At 40.5% G+C, this 25,699-nt stretch overlaps 1 protein-coding gene across 1 annotated transcript in view; it reads left to right on the top strand.

Annotated features, from left to right (window-relative positions):
- The window catches only part of LEF1 (lymphoid enhancer binding factor 1), a 121,590-nt gene that overhangs the window by 21,522 nt on the left and 74,369 nt on the right, over nt 1-25,699 (top strand). Inside the window, exons 6-7 of the mRNA XM_018554474.1 lie at nt 7,349-7,406; nt 12,606-12,742. Of these exons, the coding sequence (XP_018409976.1) occupies nt 7,349-7,406; nt 12,606-12,742 (195 nt within the window). The remainder of the gene's footprint in view (nt 1-7,348; nt 7,407-12,605; nt 12,743-25,699) is intronic.

Below are 25,699 nucleotides of genomic sequence, written 5' to 3'. Positions count from 1 at the left end.
CTCAGGCAAAGAACCACTCTGGTTCACTCCTATTGATCTTAAAGGATACCTGCACCTACAGAAAAATGCAGAAGCTGAACATAGTTGCCTGGCTGTTTCTTCTGCCATAAATACCTTGAGACACTGGGGTTGATTTACTAAAATAATAGAGGCTGTTCACCTAGCAAAGGAAATGTTCACTTTGGAAAGTGAATGTTAGTAAATAAGGTGAGGCGGTGTTCACTTTGAATACTTAATCCTGTGCATTATTTATCTTACACACATATGGGTATTTAAAATGAACACAGGATCACCTTTTTTTCTAACATGCACTTTACAAAGTGAACACGCATTTTCAAAAGTGAATGTTCACTTTGCAAGGTGAGCCGGTTCTATTCATTTAGTAAATCAACCCCATTGACTTAAGACAAGTGTGCAAATGAGAGATTTAAAGGGACTTCATTACTTTGACCATTTAAAAGACAAAGAGGGGAATGTATCAAAACTGGAGCAGAGAAAATGTGGAGCACTTGGCCATGGCAACCAATCAGCTTCTCTCTTGCATTTTCAAATCTTAACTGAATTGGTTGATTGGTTGCCAGATTCTGTCTGCTGCAGTTTTGATACATTCCCCCCAGAGTTTATCAAAACTGGACCAGACAGAATTATTCTCAAAGCTTAAATGAACAAACTGAAGAGAGAAGCCGACTGGTTTCCATGGGCAACTGCTCCAGATTCTGTCTGTTCCAGTTTTGATAAATTCCCCTCATAGTGTATTACTAGCCCACCCCACGACCCACTTATACTCACCTTTACAGCACTTTGTAAAAGTCAAGTTCTTTCGCAACTACTGCAGCTTAAGCTTCTTGATGGATGGTGTTGGAGCATAGACAAGGTTGAAGATGTCATCATCTCTGAAATGTGACAGTGTTTTTGCCTGGCAATTGGCTGCTGAGGTGAGGTGAGGAGTACCGAGGAGGTCATATGCATACCTGGGAACTTCCCAGAATTGACCCACCAATGCCAGAATTTCAATTCTCTTTCCAGGTCATTATCGTATTTGTCAAATCTCCATTCTGGTAATCCCTGCTCCATCCATTGCTGCTGGGTCTGCCTTCAGTAACAGTGGCCATTGGTGCTGTGCCCCCAACCTATCCAGGCTATGGTACCTGTTAGCTGGCCCACAACATGGAAACGCTTGACACTATGTGGCCTGGCTGTCTGCATCCTAGCAACCAATAACGTTGGATCACTGGGTGATGAGGACTTCTCGTCAGGTGGAGCAGTCTAAAAGATAGTGGTGTACGGGCTTGAAAGCCCATTCAAAGTTTAACTCCAGGTCAGTCACCTAGCAGCTTCTCAAAATGTAGAGCATAGAAAATTAAAAGGGGCACCTGTTCAATCCCATGTGGTCACTTTCTATGCAAGGCAGTCCCTTTTCATTATTTTCTATGTCTTTTCTAGGTAGGCCCATTTCCATTATTTGCTACAAGTAACAGCACTGTTATCATTTTGTCTATGGGCAGCAGCACTTTTGGTCACATCCACAAATTTTGTCACACCCTTTTTGCCCCTCCCAGGAAATCTCAAGCTGTAGGTGTTGTATTAGGTCACATATACATATACATACATATTGATTTGTATTTAACTGTAGACAGTGGACCCGTCCTTTAAGCACCTCCCTCATTTGAGAGCAATTAGCCCACACCCATGATTCAGCATGACACGTTATGTGCACCACAATTAACCCTGCTTGCCACTCCGCCCCCATTTTCAGGAATTACAGTTTTCGAAAGTATGCTTCTCCATACCCAGAAATACTGGGTATTTTCTGGCAGTGGGAGAAAAGATAGGGCAGCGCTGAGAAGGTAAGTATAATCGGATCGGAGAGTGGGCTAGCAAGACACTCTAGTGGTCAGTGACATTGTCTCTTTAAGTAGCTTTGCGATTAGAGAATTAAGGGCTGATTTACTAAACGGGTGTGTGGTGGTCTTCACGCTATCCTGTGTTCACAACAAATCCCCATTCAGGTAGAAAATATAATTTTTTCCTGAGCCTGATTGGGGCTATGAATTGAAGGAGAACTATGGGGTCAGGGCTTTTCCCCATAGTTCTTCTAAGGGTCACGGGAGAACACAAACTAGCATTCTCCCCTGACCCAAAGCTCAGTACACCGCCAGCTACAGCTGGCGGTATACTGAGACGCCTCAGCCGGAACGGATCCCAACAATACTGTCTGGATCCACCTACCTGCGTGAGTGACAGCTGGCTCTGCCTATCCAGAGGCAGAGCCAGCTATGCCCGCCCCTTTCCCGTCAACGCTGGAGGATCAGACGGGGGGGAAATCCCTGCAGGGAGCCATGAGGGACAGTCATGGCTCTCGGCAGGGATAGATCGAGAAGTGAGCGAGCGACGGTATGTGTTTGCTCACTTCCCGATCTACTGAGCCGACCTGTGACAGTTTCATTGTCACAGGTCGGCTCAGATTATGAGGCTGAGTGAAAATCACTTGCCTCATAATTCTCCTTTAAACAGAGTGAAAATGCCAATTTACTAAATCAGCATCTTAGCCCTTAGTGGCAACATTTTGGGGAGTTTGTAGACCATAAGCTGCTGCTTCTGCTTTTATGAAGTTTCTAGCACTGCATGCTATGGTCACATAATGCATGAAAGATGGAAAATTGTAAATAGTGTTTCTAAGTGACAAAGACCTCAAATTATCCAGCCTGCTGCAAAGGTTTTATTCATAAGAGGGTAAAATTGTGGGCAATCATAGCTATCAACCAAGGAACAAAAATGTATTTCTTATAACAGGGTTTCTTGTGAAATAAAAGATATCTTTAAAACAAAATATTATAACCATTCCATTTGGAAAGAACATTTGACTGCTGCTAAAGGGTGTTCCACCATTTGGAGAATAAGCTGAAACCATGTCTTATTAAAGAACAATCTGCCCGTGTATGGCCAGCATTTCAGACTCTAGTGAAGGGAAAATGTTTCAGAGTGAGCAATAACTTGCTAGCCGCCTCATTGCATGTTCCAAACCTTTTTGTAAATAAAAAGTACAATGGATTCCCAGTGTCATAAAGGGCAGTGTGGAGTCTGTCTAATGACTGGAGTCTCGTTATCTTTTGAAGCTGCAAGTCTGCTTTCTTTTTGCCTGTATGTAAACTTTTTGTAGCCTATCTAATCTAAGATTAACCCTTATAATGATATAGCCATGTTGTAGCTCTTTGAATTTTGTTGCAAGGAAAGGGGAAAACCTTAGAACTCCCACAGAACCTCAAGCTGTGTGCATACATATATGTATGAGAAGCTAATTAGCCAAGTGGTGATTAAATAAACAGCTTTCACTTTTTATGCAGAACAGTATAACCCTTCGCTCTTTGTAAAAGCTTGATAGCACAAGACGACAACATTCAGGCACTACAGAGTCTTGTCCGGACAGAGAGAAAAAGTTCACAGGAGACTCATTCCCTCCTGTGAAGTTTCAATGACCTAAAGATATGTCATGAGTTCAGTTTTCTAATTAGGCCTTCATTGTCCTACTGACTAAATAGAGACTGATTTACCCAATGGGGTTGTTTTATTAAAGAGGAAAATATTCACTTAGTTCAGTGACATGTTCACTTTAAATACCCAATCGTCTACAGGGGAATGTAAAAATAATAGGGGTTTCCATTGGAGATTATTAGATAATTGGACAAAGCTTTGCTGTGAACATGATCCTTTAGTAAACATATTCAATTCAAAACTTTTCATCCTAGCTTCTTCAAATAATGTTAGATTAGGTTTGGTATCAGAGGTAAGCCCAAATTATGTGAAATGTACATATTGATCCCAATCAATCAATATTTTTCCCAATGTTACCATTGGTAACGGTTGCAGACAATATTAGAAGAAATATATTGTATGAAGTAGATCTGGTTTGTTATCAGTTTTTAACACATCCCCCTGTGTTTTCTTATATAATATGAATACCTCTAGGGTAAGATACATTATAAACAGAATACATATAATATAAGATCACAGAACATCATTGTAAAAAATGTATAGACCTATTTTGAAGAAAGAAAAGAATGCAAAAAGAAGGGGAGAAAGAGTGATACATGTATTATTTGACATGCAACCTGTTGCCTAGTGCTGAAATCAAGCAGCAGGATAACTCAGCTGAAGGTCTTGTTATAGGAAAGATCAGATCCTTGAATGAGCACTCTTTGGTCTTATCTGCACAGCCACTATGTGTCTGAAAGTTGCCACATAGGCTACAAGTCAGGGGAGAACAGTCTCACCTATCCAGGCCTTCATACCTGGAAATGTGTTGTGCTAGTGTAGTGCCATACGCTATCCACTTTTCAAAACAATGTTCAATTCTGCCTTAGTGGTAGAAAAATACTTTAAGTACATGGCCAGCAGACCTTTGTGAGATCCAAGAGTATTGCAGACCACAGGACTAATACATGTTGCATTGAGCATTGCTAGCAACAATTAGGTAGCATGATAGTTAGCTTAGTCTAAAAGGCCTTCAAGCTTTGTGGAAAATTTCTTAGGGTACAGTCATGTCATTGCCACAGTGACCACAGTATGCCCAACTCAAGCATCACTTCTGAGGTTCGGAATGGATCATTTGTATGCAGCTGAGCAGTTATTATTCTTATTGTTATATGTGGGCCCTGCTCATCCAGGTAGGGGAGAACAGTATGGTAAGCCCCAGTGATCCAACAGTGTTATTGAGATTGAGCTCATGCACCACCATCCATTGCCACAAATGCTAGCTGACATTGGTGTATTCTGTCTAGGACTATAAAGATCTTGTAGCAGTCTGTGAAATCTGCTTTTAGCTATCCATAGATATCCGAGGGTGGCTGAATGTAAAGACAATTTATCTGTCAATAAGAGTCTTTTAGCTCATCCTTGAACAGGAACACTCAGGTCACACAAGTGTTCCTGTTTGTGTGTTTGCAATACAGAGGAATGTGATAGCTTTTCTAAGAGGGAAACAATAAAAAACACTTCCCAATCAATTTCTGTCACAGTGAAATGTTTTACTCTACCTATAGATATAAGATTATTGCTTCACTGACCAAAATGTAATGGATTATGTGACCATCATCTCCTGTCTATGGAAACATTATCTGTGGATGTTTGTGTAGTAGGTAAACATTATGGGGGTTATTCACAAAGCTAGCCGAAGGATCAGCCATACTCCGGCTGATCCTTCGGCTAGCTTCGGCCACCTGAGCCCTTCGGTTCAGTAGAATCGAAGGACTGCTGTACGAGCCAAAAGGCTGCTACTGACAGGTAGGCGGTGCCAGCAGTCATCTAACCAGGAGTAACCAGGTAACCAGGAGACACTGAACTGTCATTACAATGAGAGCTCAGCGGAGCCGACCCTGATATCACAGCCGGCTCCGCCGAGCTCTCATTGTAATGACAGATCAGCGTCCTCTGGTTACCTGGTAACCAGTGGACGCTGATCTGTCATTACACACGGAGAACTTGCCGTAGCCGGCCGTGATATCAGGGTCGGCTCCACTGAGCTCTCATTGTTATTAATTGGCCGGGACCTACTCGGTACCACGGAGGTGCCGAGCCGAATGCCGCTTGGCGGCATTCGGCTAGTAACTCACTACTGTTCGGCCCCTATGAGAATAGGCCGAACAGCAGGGAGTGGTCTGCCGGAGGTTCAGCTCAGCCGATCCAGATGTTGAATCGGCTGAGTCGAACTCCATCTGCACTTCGGGTCGGCCGAATATGCAGAGCATGTTCGGCCGACCCGAAGCCAGCCAGTGTACGGCTGATTTCAGCCGATGTAAGGCTGCAATCAGCTGTACAAACCTGAAGTGAATAGCTGAACAGCGTTCGGCTCACTTTACTTCGGGTCGGTTATTCACGCGGCTGCCTTCGCCAGCTTTGTGAATAACCCTGTATGTCTTGTCCTAAATGAAAACTAAGTTGTCCCATGTAGCTATCCAAAATATAGTATTACTGGAATACTAGCCTGAGTTTTCTTTTCACTGCAGATATCCTGGCCAGCAGCTGAATAACGTGGTCTTCTCTGTCACTACCCCATTTTATTAGAGTGGCTTGTAATCACTTCACTATAGTATTTCTGGCTGTAAAAGGAAAGTCCTACAATAATATTTAGTCAAATATGGCAGTAAAAAACAAAAACACCACAGTACAGGCAATATTTATTTTAACACATCTGGGACTTCCAATGCTCAGGAAGTAAGTTAAAGAACAGATATAAACTGTGTAATTGTTGTCAGATGGCAGTGCCCCTCATTTAGTAAACGCATTATCTATTACCTGGCTTCAGCACAGGAAGGAAATGCATTGCTAATAGGACACTTTTATCACAGGGGCCTTGTCGGTTACCATGTTAATTATATCCGTGTATTTTTTTGTGCTGCTTTTGATGTGTACACTCAGGATACTACCTGTATTATAGACCTGGAACTACTTGTTACATGCCTGAGCATGCAAGTTTATGTAATTCTAAGTAAGGGAGGAGGAATACAGCCACACCTCTCAATATGGGGGTTTAAGCACCAGCAAAAACTAGCACTGCCCTTACCACTCATGGGCAAAAAGCAAATGCAACTGAGCATGACACATTTTTAGTTAAGTTAATTGGTCTTTATTTATCATCATAGTGTCAGAAAAATATTTCCCACATGGCAACCATTCAAAATAATTATTTCTCCTACAGTCATTTTAGAGAAATTGTATGAATCTGCCTGGTGGTTAACTGGCAATAGAGGCAGTTCTTATTTTAGGCATTTTGGTAAATTGACTATCATACTGTAGATTGTTTTGGAATTAGTCTGCAAAGTCTTATAAAGTAAAAGTTCACCAGAGAAACAAATCTAAGGTGGTTACATGTGATCTCCTTAGTGTCTGTATGGAGATATTAGTAGTACATGCATGACACAAACTTGAAAGATTCAGATCTTTTATTAAAATTATTATGCAGTGTGCATTCCTTTGCAGTGGCATCTCCTTTGTGACTGTTTCTCTTAAAAGCTAATTGTCATAGATGGCAACAAAATGAGTATGCTTCTGTTCTTATGTAGAAAATAATGTACTGTGCATGAATGGACTGGACACTGGCCATAAGAGGGTTAAATGAGTCCAATCCGCTGCCTTCAAAGAGCAAAGCAGTACGCACCGCAATACAGCCTAGAATCACGCAAGATTCTTGCTTATTGAAACAGGTGCACATTGGAACTGGAGCCACTTCACTTCTAATACCAGACCTATTTCAAAAGGAAGATCTAAACTTTAGAAGGGGATTTATATTTTGTGCTTTATTGTGAGTGGCTATAAAAATGAAATAATGACACCTTTCGTTATATTATTTCAGATATCCAGAAGAAGGCAAGACTCATACCATGAAAAGTCTAGAGAGCACCCAGACGATTGTGAGTTCAAAGCATCTCAGTTAAATCTTTCCTTTTGTGTTTCCCAACCAAATAGGTTGAAGTCACATAACTTCTGTATGTAATGCACTAATTCCAAGAATTGGTATTCCATAGGGTAGCTCTCTCTTGTCTCTCTCTCTCTCTCTTTCTCTCTCTCTCTCTCTCTCTATATATATATATATATATATATATAATTTGGTTCAGAGAGTCCTACATTTTATGTCCTTAAAGTATATTTCCACCTTTGCAGCCAAATTGGGATAACATCGACTTTATATTTATTAAATGTCCCCATTCACATAGCATAACTTTAAAAAAAAAACTTGTCTGTACTGTGCTGACAGATTTCATTATCACTTTGAATTGTATGTTAATGTGTTTTAGAACAAACTATCCCTCAGTCTGTCCTCTTATCTGCACACTGCCATACATTCTGACCACTAGAAGCTACTTATGGTGTCTTATGTATAATGCTGCTCCAAACACAAAGCTTGAAAGGTTAAAAATCTTTGAAAAAAAAATGTTCAAGTATGCTGCGTGAATTGGCACAGGAATAGTGGGAGTTTCTCAATTTTGGCTGCAAAAGTGGAAATGCGCTTTATTACCCTGATATCGATGTAATAAACACACCTATTAAAGCAGTGAGACAAAATAGTTGTCTCACATCAAACATTACAGTACATTGTAATTGTCACAAACCCTCCTAAAGAAACAAAAATACATCTGTACACTATACATACATAAACCATACGTAGTTTTACTGATGGGATTCCATATAAAACCAAGTGTCTGAAGAAATATTTTGGCCAGAAACAGTGGTTTGAGTCAGAGGGGTTTTCTGCTGTAAAGGTCAATGTATTGTGTATTAAATCATAGAGAAGCAATTTGATACTTTTCTGCTATTAAATAAACCTCCAATCGTTATTACTTATTATAAAACAAATATTTTCCATATTTACTCATTTTCATATCATTATTTTACTACCATTTTCCTTCTGTTCGAAACAGAACCTAAAAGATTAGTCATAGTGGGAGTTCCATGCTGAAATCTGAGTATATGGTTAGGTTTCTTCCCGCAAGTACAGGCTTTTGGAACATTCTGTACCAGGAGCATACAGTTCTGAGGCTCAAGTCCAGAAGTTTTTATTTTCCATTTCAGCTGTAACTATAAGTATAGAACGTTACGGAAGGGTAGCATGGTTTTAGGATCAAATTTTTAGATTATTAGCTTTGAAGTTACAATTCTCCCGGAACTGAGGAGACACCATTGTTGCAATGTGTTCACACTTGTAAATCAGTAGTTTCTACAAATATTTCTACAATATTAGAACAACCTCTTATGGTACTTTAACTGGATTTTCAGGATCAGATACACCTTGCATTTGCTTTACTAAAAGAGCAGAGAATGTTCGCTTATCATATGGAAAAGGTTAAAGCTTTGTGTTAAAAAAAGGATATACATGATTTATGCCCTGTATATGATTGGATGATTAAAGTGACATGGCTTTATTTTTATTCATGATTAGTGAACAGTCTCTAAGAGACTGTTTTGGTACCATAAAAGCTGATTCTATGGAGTTCAGTTTCTGAAGGCAAATAGGCTGTTCACTTTGCAAGATAGGTGTAGTGAATAGGTTGAAGCTCTGCTAACAAACCATAATCTGATCACGTTCAAGTGAAAATCTTGCTTTGTTTATATTTTCCTTGCATGTGATTGAGTATTCTTTGCAAAGTAAATTTCACCACATTCCCTAAGCTAAGGGGAAATTTCCTTAACTTAAGGGAATAAGCTAAGTACAATGTACATCACACAGCTCTAATAAAGAAAACATGATATACAGCAAAAATAAGCACGCAAGTTTTAGAAAACATACATGTCCAAGCCATTCATTTTATAAGAACTATAGTATAGTCCAATCAAACGCAAAGCTACCAAAGTACCCCTTTCCCAGCTGTGGAGGAACTGTCAAGCGAAAGCATTAGGTTACACTAGTATAACAGCCTTAGTTTAATCGCTCTCAACTGGCATGAATAGAATCAATTGTTCACGTGACTAGTATCACTGAAGAGGGAAGCTGGAGTAATATAATCTAACACTGAGATGCTAGGCTGTCCCATGTAGTGGTAACATTACACAGCGGTTTCTACAAAGCCCAGTGCTAGGGTAAATAAATAGATGCTTTACAATGACCAACTAAATGAATAATGCTATATGAATATAAAGATGACTGTGGTTTTACTGATGGCTGACACATTATAAATACAATAGACTTGTAAACTTGAGCATTGTCTCACACCCAAGAAATAAGCAGAATGATTACACCTTCCATTTCATCCAAGTATTTTTAAGAACCTGGAAATTCAGTCTAGACAATTTTTTTTGGAGATTTACCAATACCAATTTACCAATTCAGTTCAACAGTACACTGAACTGTGAGTGGCTATGGTTTGATTAACTTTGCTCTTTGCCCCACTTTATTAATAAATCTTAAACTGGGGTGAACACATATGGAATTTAGGAGTCTGTCTGCCCAGGATTTTTCTAAGGAGCCAACTCCATTGACAACTAGAAAAACCCTCAAAAGTTAGGTGCCGGCTGTAATTTTTAAGGATCATTGGTGACCAGGCTCCTGGGATTTGTCCAGGCTTAGCTTAAAGTGACACTAAACTCAGGAGTTGAATCTTACATATGCATTCAAATACCCCATTGTTCCTGTGTGTGTTGTAAAGTAGCCACCGCTCCAAGCTCGATCCTGTGATGGACTACAATCTCAGTACAAATTAGTAAACTAAACGTGAGATTGTAGTCCATCACGAGAGCGAGCTTGGAGCCGTGGCTACTTTACAACACACACAGGGACCATTGGGAACAAAAGCAGCCACCCTCCAAAAGGAAGGACAGTGTCAGCTCCAATCTTAGGGTTGTTAGTACCAAATGCGGTGCGTTCCAGAGTGGTAGCTGCTGGAACGCACTGCAATCCCTCACAAAACTTCCCCCTGCGTTCTGGGGCGGTAGGGTTGTTTTGTGAGGGATTGCGGTGCGTTCCAGCAACTACAGCTGAGTGCTACACAAATAAGATACATTTTTGTTACTACTTAAGGTACTTGAATGCATTTGTAAGTTTTAACTCCTGAGATTAGTGTCACTTTATGCAGGGCATAGGCTAAACAGTGTGGGTAGGAGAATTCACCTTAAAGGCTGTTGTATTCTGACAGTGGCCAGTGTGCCGCTGTCAGAATACCCAAATAGTGTTTGCAGCTGATTGGCTACAGTCACTGTTAGGCCGAGAATATTCAAACTGGCTCCATGGACAAAAGTCCAAAAGAATGACATTTGTGGAAAGGAGGGATGTCAAATGTGCCACGCACTGCCTGAGCAATGTAGGGCCAGCTTTACATAGCACATGGGGTAATAAAAAATAAGAGTCCCAAAAGTTAAAAGAAAAAGTTTTGGCAACTGGCAAGGGTCTATAATGTATGTCAATGTGATATCTGTTGTGTTTTAGGTTTTAGGAGGAACAAAAACAACAGCATATCTTCAGAAACTGTCAGCCTTTTGATATATCATGCATACCGAGAAAGATTTAACCTAATCCCTGCCCTCTTTGTCCTGTATTTGATTAGTGTTGCCGTCAATTGCAAGAAAGCCCACAGCTGCCTTCTGCCCAGGAGGTAGTCTGCAGGACTCCATTCTAGTCTATTACTTTTTACAGCTCACAATTTCACTTTCCTACTACTACAATTGAATAGTAATAACAGAGGCTGGCTCATGCAAAGGATTATGGTAGATGTAGTTTAGCAGCAAGGGAAGACACAAAGGAAAAAAGGTTTATTAACTGCTGTTTTAACTTTCAATATTGACTGATTGCTTTAGTTCATGGTCACCCAAAAGTTATTATTAATAATACTATGCAAACTTTAACGAATTACTACCTTCAAGATGTTAGCTTTCGTCCATAAGGAAAATAAATCCTCATACTCATAGCAATGGTCGCTCTCTACTAGTCAATTAAATGAAAAGAGCTAACACTTCCTATAATACTTTCATCTTTCAAAAGTTGGGAAACTTTATCCACCAATTTTATGTCTCCCAAAACAGTTACTTTCAGGGCATGCCAACTGCCAGGGGCGTCCCCAGGCGTGGTGTCACCCGGAGCGCCCGCCGGGTGACACCCTGCTGCAACGCCATTGCTCAAGGGTGTAGTGACGTTACACACGCTTACCTGCCGGGGGCCATCTTGGTGATGGGCGCCAGCAAAGAGAGGAGTGCAACTGTCGGGCTCTCGGCCCATGACTAAGGGGTCTATTCAGGAAGCAGCCGAAGGATCTAGCCGTAGCTTGGGCTGATCCTTCGGCTAGCTTCGGCCCCTAATTTAGCTTTTGGATGGCAGCAGAACTGCCCGGCCAATAGAAAACAGTTGGGCGGAGCTAGCTGTCACTTCTAGCTCCGCACAATAGTTTTCTATTTATTTTTTTCAGACTATTTTCTGTTCTGCTCGGTCCCACAGAGGGACCGAGCAGAACAGCCGAGCCAAATGCCGCTCAGCGGCATTCGGCTATTCACTCACTGCTGCTCGGCATCTATAAGCATAGACCGAACAGCAGCGAGTAGCCTGCCGGAGGTTCGGCTTAGCCGATCCAGATGTTGGATCGGCTGAGTCGAACTCCTTCTGCACTTCGGGTCGGCCGAACATGCTGAGCATGTTCGGCCGACCCGAAGCTACCCGATGTACGGCTGATTTCAGACGATATACGGCTGAAATCAGTCGTACCAGCCTGAAGTGAATAGCCTACAGCGTTCGGTTCACTTCGCTTCCGGTCGGTCGTTCACTAAGCAGGCAAACTTGTAGGACCTTGGTGATGAGAAAAGTCTATGAGGTGTGGCAGGATTTTTCACTTGAAAGCCTGTAGTTCTTCAAGTTTTTTTTCCAATCAGGTGCTATTGCATACACTCTAGTAAAATAATCTAGGAATATAAAACCTTAAACATTAAAATAATATATAAGTTTTATATGAATACATGGATGTGGCTTACCTAGCTGTGCTTCACAGGAAACTGTTACTCTAAGCCAATTTTTCACATCCTTTGAAAGAACATGCTGTAATGTGTTGTATGCCCTGCTGGCAAAATTAAAAGAAAAGCTTTTTCATAAGATGACTTTTTTCTCTTTCTGTTTTTTTCTTTGGGGGGTGGAATAGCTGGAAAACATCCGGACGGTGGTTTATACAGCAAAGGCCATTCGTATGCTGGATACCCAAGCTACATCATGATGCCAAATATGAATAATGACCCATACATGTCAAATGGATCTTTGTCTCCACCCATTCCTAGAACAGTAAGTGCACTGTGTCTTGTTGCAGTTGGTTTCTTCTCAGATTCAGTCCAGGTCACATTTCTGTGTAACATTTATGAGCTTTCAAATTCTGCTTGGCAGTACAAAGCATAAAATGGTTTCTTTCTGTGTGGACTGTGCCGTTATTGTCTCTGCTAGTTTCCAAAGAATTGGAATACCGTCTCACACTGTTTGTTGCCAGTTTTTTTCTAAAATAACGGGTACAGGTATATTTCACATGTGTTTATTTCCTTGGAAATGGTATGGTTGGGTGGAATGCATCTCTCTTTCTATGGTAAACTCCAGGAAAACACTAAAAATAAAGGTGCAATACATATTTGGGTGCTGTTGTACTTGCCAAAGATTCGTAATTCTATGCAGGCAGACTTACAGACAGCAGAGCCAGATCCCCAACCTCCCCTGTAGCACAGCTTTGTCGACAACAGTTGGAGAAACCCCCCCCCCCCCGACAACTGATTGGACAATGAAGCAGCAGAAGCGCACTGATGAGGTCATCTCACTGCTCATCCTGTCAGCTTGTTCACCAGTAGTGATGAGCTGAGGTGTAAAATAGTGATCAACCCAACTGGACCAATCAGTTGCACCATGTGCATTTCTTTCCTGAAGCTACACATCACAATGGGGCGGGGAATGCCCCTGCCGCAACTGATTGGGCTAGGAAGAGGCTGTGCCAGTCACAGTTTTTCACAGGCTTAAGCGGAGTTAGGTGAACTGGGATTGCACCAAGCCCAGGCTCATCACTATTCACCGTGAGTTCACCTCCATGTGGCAGAGTCTTATTGGGGGAGACTTATTTATCAAAAGCGGAGCAGACAGAATCAGAAGTTGCCCATGGCAACCAATCAGCTTCCAGCTTTCATTTTCAAAGACTAACTGAACACACTGATGATAGAAGCTAATTGCAACTGTTTCAGATTCTGTCTGACATCCCTTCCGATCGGCAAGGTATACGTACATGGATCCCCTTCTGATCAGAATGTGTGAAAGGGGCCTTAATTTGTGCTTTTTATATCTTCTTAAAATGTAGTTTTTGATTTCTATGTGTACATGTGTGCTAAACAATCGTATGTGAAACTTTATGTTATTTGCTGCACTGTTTTAAATTCTGTCTTTTCAGACATATTAGAAGTCACTAAGATTATGGTCATAATTCTTCTAAATGTTGTCCATCTTTGTTACATATGTGTAGAGAAATGTATTGATGCTAGCAGATGCTACAAATGAACCATGCCTTGTCAAAGTTATCTGAATAGGAATAAGCAGTGGGTGCTGGAATGACCAATGGGTGCTGCCAGATCCCAGAAACTCAATTCAGTATATTTCTGCATAACTGATTGGATATTAAGACCAAAGTCCATAACTATAAAAGTGGGGCAAATAAACTATTCACATAAACAACCCATCCTAAGGCGTTACATTTTAGAGGGGATCTTGACACCTGAAGTGGCGGTACCAATGCAGCTGCAATAGCAATATGTTTCCCCACCAATTTCATATACATATTACAGTTAACATGTAACTATTAAGAGGGCAGACAAAAGAAGACAAACTGTGTAAATGATAGAGGCAATATGTGACAGGAGGTGTGCAGTTTAACACCAACATTTAAGGTGACTAATTTAACACCTTTGCATACTGACATTTCAGCAAATTGTTTAGCAAGCAGCAAAAGTGTCACATCACCTAAGTGGTGCGCCTAAATACAAAAGCTTTTGGTGTCTGCAGGAACTCAAAGGGAGAGCCTTTGTTCTCAGATGTTTTTCATTCCTTTAAATGTTGCAGCTGTTTGATGGAAAGTGAGCAGTCCACGTGTTCCTGGCAGAATCAGAGTCTAGCTGGGTCTGTGCTGCTTGAAAACAGCATGGAACTGAGGCTAGTTTTGAAGCTGGACGTTAATGGGCAAATACAGTGAAAGATTCAAAATCTGCTCCTCTTTGCTATGGTTGATAAGAGCCTCAAGTTGCAATATAAACTATAAAGGCTTTGGGCAGTGTATACATTTTTATATTTATACTTTATTTGTGGTTGTTAACATTTCTACATTTTAAACCATATTGTTTTACTATTCACATAAAATCTTTAGAATATAGAATTTAAAACATGGCACACTGATGCTACAACATTTCTGGGTTTTCTAAAAAGAAAGCAGACATTTTTTTTTGCTTTTAGACTGTCTCTCCCTTATTAATTCTCCATTTTCTACCCCGCATCCTCCACCTTCCCAGACAAAGCAGACAGGGGGCCCATGACACTCCTGTGCTTCTTCTGCTGTGTTTGGGAACTTGAGGTTGAGCTACTCAGCTCTGTATACAGGAGGCTTTTTTTTAGCTCAGCCTGGTAAATATGTAAGAATAAAATCTTCTACCTGCTGACTGCAAATTTAAATATACAACATTAATTAGCAAAAATGTATATTAATTGAAATACATACTTCATCCTTTAACATAATCTCAGTTTTCTTCTTTCAAGTACTGTATTATGTAATAAATCATACCGAAATGTTTCTACATCCAGCAATGTAAGATTTCCTTATCCTAGATATCATTATACTCGTGTATGAAAGTGCTGATCTTGCAACCTAATTTTCCAGTTATAGATCAATTGCTGCATGCACATCAGGGTCAGGGGAGGCAGGTCCTAGAATTATGGAGGAAAAAGCTGTCAGCTTCATGTCTGAAGCAAGAGGCACCGCACGTCACTGATGCAGACATATATATTATTCTGCTCAACCCTTCATTCACACTGTTCCTCCTTCTCCAGCACAACCAAAGGTGGTCATGGTGGAGCTACACTACAAACCAGACATGGAGTGTGCCCTGAAGCAACATTTCATGAGTAGCTCTAAGTAAAGCTGGCCATACATGTAAAGATTTTTCTCTCAGCCCGTTGGCATTAATCACTTGATCCCCCCATCCACACTAAACAGCTAATCTACCCTGCTGGCAAGGGTTGGCAGCTGATTGGCTGCAGTCAGTCACTGTTCCGCCAAATGTTTCCACCCAGCTCCTTCAATTTTTCAAGTTTGTCAAGGCAGGTGGGTTTGGCTAAAACCAAAATGTAGCAGTTAGACTGCTGTCTGTTCAATCAAGAAATTCGCCATCTCTATTTGTTCTGGTGTCTGCTGTCAGAGTTACTGACCCAGAACAAGCATGCAGCAAGTAAAGCCACAACAACTGCATACATGCTCTATCAGTGACTCAGAATAGAAGCCAGAGGATCAGTATCACAGCCATGCATCTAGTATTTTCAGGGGGATAGGTCAGAAATGGCAGCCCACATTTTTCTCATGACAGGTTTCCTTTAAAGCTGTTTTCATCAATTCTGTGGGGGTTTCTAAATAAATAAGTGTATTATATATTGTTATATGATACATGAACTAGATTCTGAATCGCATAATGAATACCAGCAACATATAACACATTGCTTTCATGTAAGGGGGGCAAATCTGTTTCAAATAAGTAGACATCATGTTAGAATTCTTTGTTTTCTCTCTACGTTTGGTCCTACATAGACTTAATTTAAAGCATTCTTACACTATGCCACATAGAGACTGTGTGAAATGGGCTGGCTCGTGTTGAAAGATACTGAATAGAAGACCCCCCCTCAGATGAAGTAAATAGCATTTGTGGCTTGGCAAGCTAAGAGAACAAAATTCCTTTATTACTTATATTTATAATCTGAGAAATATTTTGCTTTCTAAAAAGCAAACACTGTATTTTTTAAGTGTAGGTCCACTCAAAGCTGATAATGTTTTAGATTGAAGAGCTTGAGCTGAATCACCCACTGGTTTGTTATGTGTCTACATGTTTCATGGCTTCCCTAGTACATTCCATAATGAAAGAAATCCAACAGGGAGAGTGAGACCCCCTTGTAATGGCTGCAGTGGATGGACAGGATTAGAGCCTCACAATTGTACAGATTCAGAAATCAAAAGATCTTGCTGCACTCCTTACCGAAGTATCAAAAAGACCCGTACGGACGGGTGGGTGCTTGTAGTGGCCACGGATGGCACAGTGAAAAGATCAGATAGAAAATAACGTCACCAGCACTCCAGAGAATAATCAAGCAATAGTCCATTTATTGGCACACTGCCATTCAAATGCAATGGTAATGTGCCAATAAATGGACTATTGCTTGATTATCCTCTGGAGTGCTGGTGACGTTATTTTCTATCACAATTGTACAGTTCCAAGTCCCCAAGAGATGTTTATCTGCGGGTGGATGATTTGACATGCCAGCATCTACCCACAGCTGAAATATCAATTTTGGATGAACTGAACCTTTAGGCTGGGTTCACACCTAGGCGACAGCGTTTTTTCACGTCTCTAAGCGCGTTTTTGATGCACGTTAATCAGCATCAATCAAGCTGCGCATTTTTGTGAGCAGATTGTAGCTCATTGATGTTAATGATCAAATACTCGTAAAACACCCGCAAAAACACAGCAACCATGTGTTTTCAATCATTTCCTATTGAGTCTATGGGGCCAAAACAAGCTGTAATATGCCAAAAATTAGCTCCTGTACTTTTTCCAGCGACAGGCATTTTGCTTATTGCGACAAAACGCACAGATGTGAACATGGTCTTAGAAATCAATGGGATTTTGAGGGGGGCTTATTCTTTAAGCGTTTTTTAGGGCAGAACATGCGCTACAAAATGCTCGGTGTGAACCAGGCCTTAAGATGTTTACTATTAACCTGAACACGCTCATTCTAATGTTTGCTCTGATCACACAGAATACTATAAAAATAACCGAAGGGTTGTAGCAATTTGTCGGCTCTGATGTTTTGTTTAAGAACCATTAATCTCAATAAGGCTATTTGTAACCTTTGCAGATATATTTGTTAACATTTCAGGAATGTAGCTGAAATGTAGATAGCTGAGCTAAAATTGTGCTCAGGGTAGAAAAATGTGGCCTTGTACATATGATACATTTATTCCCTTTTGTGGGTCAGCAGGCATTCATATGTAATACAGGTCTGAACTGACATACATTTATAAATATGGCAAAGTCGTCAACTTGTTCTAGTTTGCATTTTTTTAATAGATCTAAACCCTAAATGGATGTCAAGATGCAAGGGAAGCCAGCATTTGTAAAGGTAAAAAGTGTGTCACAAGGTAGATAAGGAAATAGAAGAGAGGAAACCAAGAACTACCAGGAAGTTTTTCAAAAAATAATGGGAAATTTTCTTAGTAAAAAAAATGATGGCTACCCTTCGGGACTACTAAAAGATGAATTCCTAAAAGTTTGGTCCCCTTGGATAGCTTACATGCACCTACGTGGCCGTCAGAATCCACTTCTAGCCTTAAAGAAACTTCAAAGGAGGCTGTGATCCTGGTGCAGGGTGGGGGTGAGGAGTTTACCCATTTTATCCATCTCCTCCCCTCTTTCCCTTCAGCTTCCCTTACCCCCTTTTTACATCCCTTCTCTATTTCACTTTTTCCTCCAACCTTTTTTAGCCACTTCCCGTCTTCATGCATTTTCTCTAGCAATGGCATTGCTCTGGATTGGCTTCCTGACAGTACTGCATCCTCCTTCTCCCCCCCCCCCTTGCCCCCCAAGCGTTAAGGTAGGATACATAGACCACCAGAGACTCTATTGGGGAGATTCTTTCATATCCTGTCCCTAAAACAGAAAGAGGCAAAATCTGTCTAACGCAGCCAGGGATAGCAGTTAAACCTGACAGAAATTCTAACCTTTCCCCATTCTGTCCAAAACTAGAAAAAGTTTTGGGCATAGATACACTTTAAGCTTTTATTTTTGTTTTGCTTCTTTTCAGTTGTGGTGTGCAGATACCATGGCGAGGGCTTGCAAGGATGAAAAGGGACAAATATTACAGGTTATGTCAACGAGAGTCAGCAATGAGAAGATGTTGGGCCCTTTTAGTGCTGCACATGCTTTGCCAATTCAGCAGTGAAGGCATTCTAGCAGGGGTGCCCATTAGGTAGATCGAAAGGCGAACACTGGTAGATCGCGATAGGTTCACTGACCTGTGTCCTGTCCTCCCGTGGTGCTCGTGCGGCTGAATGTGTCAAACGCCGCAGACGGGAAGGAGAGAGGAGAGGAGACTTGGGAAGCTGCTGCAGTGGAGGCAAGAAAAGACAGACAGGAGAGAGACAGCAGAGAAAGTGAGAGAAGTGACAGCAGAGAGAGAGGAGAGAGACAGCAGAGAAAGTGTGAGAGAAGAGACATCAGAGAGAGAAGAAAGACAGCAGAGAGAGAGAGAAGAAAGACAGCAGAGAAAGAGAAGAGCAGCTGAGAGAAGAGACAGCAGATAGAAACGGGAGAGAGAGAGCGCGAGGAGAGAGAGCAAAGAGAGGGCCGGTTCACACCACAAAGTCTGCGTTCCAGAGTGTTCAGTTTCCAGAACGCATTGTAACGCAAGCCGGCCGGCTCCCTGCGTTCAGGGGCAGGAGGGGGTGTGGCGGTGCATTGAAGTCAATGGCACCACAGTCACGCACCCTGCCCTCAGTCTGACCGCCCGCACCCGGAACGCAGGCACATTAATGCCTGCGTTCCGGTCCAGCGCGATCTGCAAAAATATGCAAAAATGCACAATTTTTGCAGATCGCACTGGACCGGAACGCAGGCACTAATATGCCTGCATTCCTGGTGCGGCGATTGCACTGGGGGAGTGATTGCGGTGCCATTGACTTCAATGCACTGCCACGCCACCTCCCGCCCCTGAATGCCGGTGTTTTTTCATTGGTAGATCTAATTGAGCTCGTCATTTGAAAAGGAGATCTCCAGCCAAAAATTGTGGGTGCCCCTACATTATAGCATCTACTATATAAAAAGAAAGTTTGATTGAAATCACCCTGTGATGCTAACAATCATTTTATCAGTGTCATCACAGTTTCGGAGAAGAGGAAACTGTTTCAGCCATAAATCTCCTGTAGGAGGAAACAGCTGGAATCAAGGATCTATATCTATATATTGTTTCACCAATTCCCTATTATCATAAAAAGCTGGATTGTGCTCCCTTGGGCCATTAAACTCTGGTTGCCCTCTGGCTAAAGTAGTAGCTGAAACAGTAGCCCATAACTATACACTTGGGTTGATTTACCCCCCTAAATGAACTATTCACGTAACACAGTGAATGTTCACTGAGCTTAGTAAATAAGATAAAGCTGTGTTCATGTTTCTTGATGTAGCGAATATCCTTTTTTTTTCTATTAATTTCCTCTTGTACATGATTTGGTATTTTCAAAGCAAACTCGGGTTCAACTTATTCACTATCATTCTTTACTCTTTGGACATGAACATTAACTGTGCTAAGTAAACAAGTGAACAGCGTCTGCTGTTATAGTAATTATTTATTTTGATAAATAAATTAAATGTATACAAACAATAGTAATTAAACTTTCTTTAGGCTTTGTCCCTTCTCTTCACTAACACAGTCACCTTTGTAGTTTCACCACTGTTTAGCGCAATGAGATACACAGTGACACGAGATTTTTCCCAGCTGGCTGGCCTCTGTCTGTGGGGAAACCATGACTCACTGCAGTGAAGGATACTTTCTAAATACCATAAACTGTGGATCCTTCAAATATTTTTTTGATTAATTAAAATCTCAGACAAAGCAAAACGGTTGGGCCAAAAGGCATTTAAATAACATTGAATCAAACTTGTCATATATTTACAATAAATTATTTGTTAATGGTATTAAAACACGACAATCTTTTCCAAAGTCTTTGTTACAGCTTTCAGATAAAATATGTTATGCATAGAAAAATTATGATAAATAACACATATTTAGCCACTCTCTGAAACCTCATGGGCTACCATACTTTATTACAGCCATTCTCAAATAGAGTTGCATTGAACCCTAATGCTTCTTCAGGGATTGCTAGGGATTCCTTGAGCTGTGGCTGATTGACCTTACATCTAATAGTACCTGCACAGTTCCAGGGCCAACAGCACTTGGAAGGGCCAGCGGCATGACACCAGTGATCTTTTATTAGTCTATTAGCGTGGCATTTTGACCACCAATATAAGGGGCATTTTTCTCACTGAACCATAACAAATTGCTTTAAGCAGGGGTTCCCTGAGGCCTGACATTTATTTCAAGGGTTCGTCCTGGGTAAAATGGTTGACAAAGTCTGCTTTAGTATATCTCATTGTTTTGTTTTATTTACTATATTTTAAGGTGGACTTTATTTTTTGAGACCTGCTACCTCACTAAACCAAGCAGTGAAAAGAACCGTGATAATGTGCCAGATTCAGTATCCCATACCAGACAATCACATTGCAGTTTACTGCTGCTAGATGTGTTAAAGAGTATGTATAGCCCAAACCTTTTGTTTTAGTTTTAGATAGAGTGTGGGCTAGTTAAAACCCTTTTTTTCTCCTTATTTGGGGGGACTTCTCATTATGTCCTGTCTTGGACACACAATTGGAATGGAGTGGAAATTTCAACAAAGCGAAGGGAATTCCTTTCTTGGACAGTTGACGTTAAAACAGGTGTCACCATTGGAACATTTCCTCTTGCCTCTTGTTCAGCTATGACATTTTGTATTAATTATCAATTTCTACTTTGGTAATGATGGTGACCAGGACAAATAGAGAGGGTAAGTCATGGCACTGGGGACACAGGCTTCAAGAAAAACTTGACAGGGGATGTAAGCTTTCCCTAGTCCTACACTTTGGGGTTTACATTCACTTTAAGGATTGACTAATTATTGGTTACAATCTGTCTGATTGTGGTGGCCAAAACCCTTACTCTTACTTTGGGTTTTATAAATGATCTTAGATGCATTTTGTCACATGGAAATCTAAATAGGAGAAGGTGTAACTTGCTGTTAAAAGTACCTATACCAATACAGAGCAAAGACTGTTCTCTAAGTTTTGATGTACTGTGTTTCCCCGAAAATAAGACACTGTCTTATATTTTTTGTGGCTCAAAAAAACATACTAGGTCTTATTTTCGGTGTAGGTCTTTTTTTTTAATGTATAACAATCCAAAGTTAATACAAATCCAAATTAAATAATCCAAAATGGCAAAGTTAAGAATAGGCTGATCAGGGCAATCAGAGGTGCCATACCTTTCCAAGAGCAATCTGGTAACCAGAATGAGCAAGCACACTTTCACTATGGATTCCTCACAGGCGGATTGCATTTGGTATCACTTTGCCTGTGACAGGAGCCAGCGCTATAGAGGAAACATCGGCTTATGCGGCTCTGCTCCCTGCGCTGCCGCCTCGCTTCCTCTAGCGCTGGCTTTGCTGGCACTGCTGATTCTCTCCCGTGGCTCTTCAAGTTCCCACTTATGCCACCACCGGCCCCGGGAATGGCCACAACTAGGTCTTATTTTCGGGGTAGGTTTTATATTTTATCAATTCCCAAAAATAGTACTAGGTCTTAATTTCGGGGTAGGTCTTATTTTCGGGGAAACTGGGTATATAGCCGGACAACATATTTGGTGCATCTAATCGGACAACATATAACATGTGCATTCACATGGAAACATTTCAATTTGGTTGGAAAGTCTAGAAAAATTTCCTTCCAATACAGTATGAGTAGAGCAATGCAGAGATCTATTACAGATTTGCAGGGTTTAGGTAGATGTGGGCTGGACAGTCTGTTTACTTTTATCTTTCATGTGCTTGTTTTTCACAAATAATTACTCAAACCCTTACCTCTATGGGGCCCTTAACTGAAAAGTGGCCACAGCAATTTCCTGAAGTTCTTTTTGGATAGTTTGTCTAAAATAAGTAGGGAGCTTCATTTTACAGATTGTATGTAGCATATGATTAAGTGCTCAGCACCGGAAAACATACTGCTAAACCACAGCCTCAGCTGTAAGCTGCAGGGCTACAGGGCTCTTTAGCCATTTGGTTGATATGCTTCAACTGTCAATGTCTTTTCTTTCTGTGGTGAACACTACAGTGCAGGAAAAGTGTTTTTTTCTCATGGTTTACGGTTTACACTGTGACCGTTTACCTAGTAATGGAATAAGCACACAAGTTCTAGCCTTTTTTGTTTTGAAATGAGGTATCTGAAAGTTTTCCTGTGTCTGTTTTCTGTAGGTGCCGACATGAGAAAATACCTGGGGATATAATTAGTATGTGCATCATTCCCCGTGGCACCTTTAAATACTTTGAAATGGCGTCTAGCTTTAATCAAGTCAAACAAGAATGTTACTGAGGAGCTATGTTTCTTGGAGAAACCACTGTATTTACGACATAGCTGGGTGTTTTTGTCTAGTATTGAGTTTCTGTGTATGAAGACTAAACGGAACAGAAAAAGAAAATGCAAATTGCTACAAAATAAAGCTATACTGTGAATTTCTGAATAGTAAGTCAGCATGTGTGATGTTTTAATCGTCACATGAATGTAGACAAAGAGGGAGAGATATGGCTGTGGAAATATTTATTGGTTGGTGAGCTGTAATTTCACTGTACTTTCCAATTAGTTAAAATTGACAGAGAACAGATCCACCTTGAGCACGGCCTAAATCTTCTGTTAAAATTACTTATGGTCAGTTAATGCCTGCAGTCCAATACCTGCAATTCTGACTAATTTAGACAGCAAGCTTTCAATATCTGTGATTATATTTAGGCCCCCTTCAGACTTCCGAGTTCCGTTGCAGTGTGCATGCTCGTTACTGTGCAGCATTTTGCATATTCACATGCTTTGATTATTGCAGCCAATTTATTTTAAATGGGCCACCAATGCATGGAAATGGACCAAAAAGCAGGCCTGCTGCGTTAACCGTGCCTACGCTGCTTAAATCCATCAGGTAAGACACAGAATAACCAACTTCAGATGATGCCTCTCTACCTGTCATTTTAAGGGAGACATCTGCCCAACTATGGCTTGCCTGATCACATAAAAGCAATGGTTTAGCTCTTTGTTTCATATTACAATGACCTATAGAAAACATTTAGCCATATGATATATTTATAATGCTGAAAAGTTTGTCATTCATTGGCTATAGTGGGTAGTTGGCTTTGCAGATTCTTTTTTCTACTTGTTAAATAATTCAACTAATAATTCAACTGTCTGTAAATCAGAAAATGTAAGCCTTTTGAGACTCTGATCAGGTGCTCTATTTGTTTATTAATTTATATAGATTTGGTGTTGAAGTGCTTTTTAATTATTTATTGAATTTTTAAATCATTATTGGATATCCCAGCACATTTTTTTTGCACACATCTAAACATGTATGGTGGAATTTATATATTTTTCTCATGTTTGTGTAGGTTTTCTCTAGGTCCTGCCATTTCTTCCCACAATTCAAAAACATACTGGTAGGAAATGTGGCTTCTACCCAATATAGACCTACTGTGTCTACTGTGCCAGGGGCATTATATTAGCTCCCTTTTGGGCAGGGAGTGATGTTAATGTTTCAGTGTATGGGGAGAAATAATTGCAGCAGAAAAGCTCAGGAGTACAGTTATGCATTACAAAAGATACAGATGGTTGCAATTGTATTGTACAGTAGGCCAGTGCTAAACGGGTTCTCTTGCACAGCATGGAAAGTCCAAGCAGACAGAATTTGAGAAAGATTAATGATAATACTTTAGTTCCATTAATATATTTAGGTGCTCTAAAATAGCAGTGTCAAAGACTAAAACCTGCCCCTGATCACTTCTTAATTGTGCATCTGTTTGGAGTGAAAATTGGTTTCATCTTCATGAAAATCTGTCTCATCTCCCAATAATAATTCTGTTGCAGACCTGTGCAAATCTGTCTCATCTCCCAATGATAATTCTGTTGCAGAGCCGTGCAAATCTGTCTCATCTCCCAATGATAATTCTGTTGCAGAGCCGTGCAAATCTGTCTCATCTCCCAATGATAATTCTGTTGCAGAGCCGTGCAAATCTGTCTCATCTCCCAATGATCATTCTGTTGCAGAGCCGTGCAAATCGGTCTCATCTCCCAATGATAATTCTGTTGCAGACCTGTGCAAATCTGTCTCATCTCCCAATGATAATTCTGTTGCAGACCTGTTCAAATCTGTCTCATATTCCAATGATAATTCTGTTGCAGACCCCTGCAAATCTGTCTCATCTTCCAATGATAATTCTGTTGCAGACCTGTGCAAATCTGTCTCATCTTCCAATTATAATTCTGTTGCAGACCCGTGCAAATCTGTCTCAGATGGCTACCCAGGATTGTAGCACTGGGATCACAAGTACACAGAAAAACTGTTACATAGACTTTGAGAACTGTTAGGCAACCTGATTTGCATGGTGGTGCTAGTTTGCTTGATACATGTCCCCCATAATGGTTTAGAAAGTGGTGTGTGATTATTTCTGCTGAAATTGTAAACATAAATCACAGTGTTGATTTCAGTCTGTTCGATTAGTTAATCCAACATTCTATAAATAACAAAAATAACATAGACCAGACAGTGTTGCAATTGTTGTGTCATGTTTGATGAATAATAAGGAATTTTAGGTAATCTCTTATCTTTTTCAAATGTGAGACATTGATCAAGTGTACACTTACTCATAGACCATTCCCTATGACTAGTCCAGGTTTGGACAATACTTGTAGCTGCCTTAGTGACTACTGCAACAGGCTGTCTAGGCTTTGTAATGAAAACATTTTTTACCATATATTGGATTAATAACAACAATATACAGAAAAAAAAGAAGTAAACAGTATAACAGTTTTGCAGAGACAGTAGCGAAAAGTCATCTAGGTGCATTTGTATAAAAACGTATTAGACTGTCTGAGACAGGAAACTTTCATTAGGGGTATTGAGTAATGAAAAATAATGTTTGTGTCTTTTTTAAATGCATTTGTGTTCACAAATTCTAGAATCAAAGCAGAGTTACATACTGCCGGCCTAAAGGTATTTATGTACCTGTGTATCACCATCATTAGTTCAGGATGGGTAATTTATGTGCTGTAAATAGAATTCAAGCAGTAATATTTTACAGCACACATAAATATGTCAAAATATATTTACTAATTTTGTTGTATACGG

This window comes from Nanorana parkeri, unplaced genomic scaffold (genome assembly GCF_000935625.1).
Source record: "Nanorana parkeri isolate BGI_ZX_2015 unplaced genomic scaffold, ASM93562v1 scaffold161, whole genome shotgun sequence".
In the NCBI taxonomy this organism is placed as follows: domain Eukaryota; kingdom Metazoa; phylum Chordata; class Amphibia; order Anura; family Dicroglossidae; genus Nanorana; species Nanorana parkeri.
Note: the sequence above shows the minus strand (reverse complement) of the source record. Positions and strands in the feature narration are given on the sequence as shown.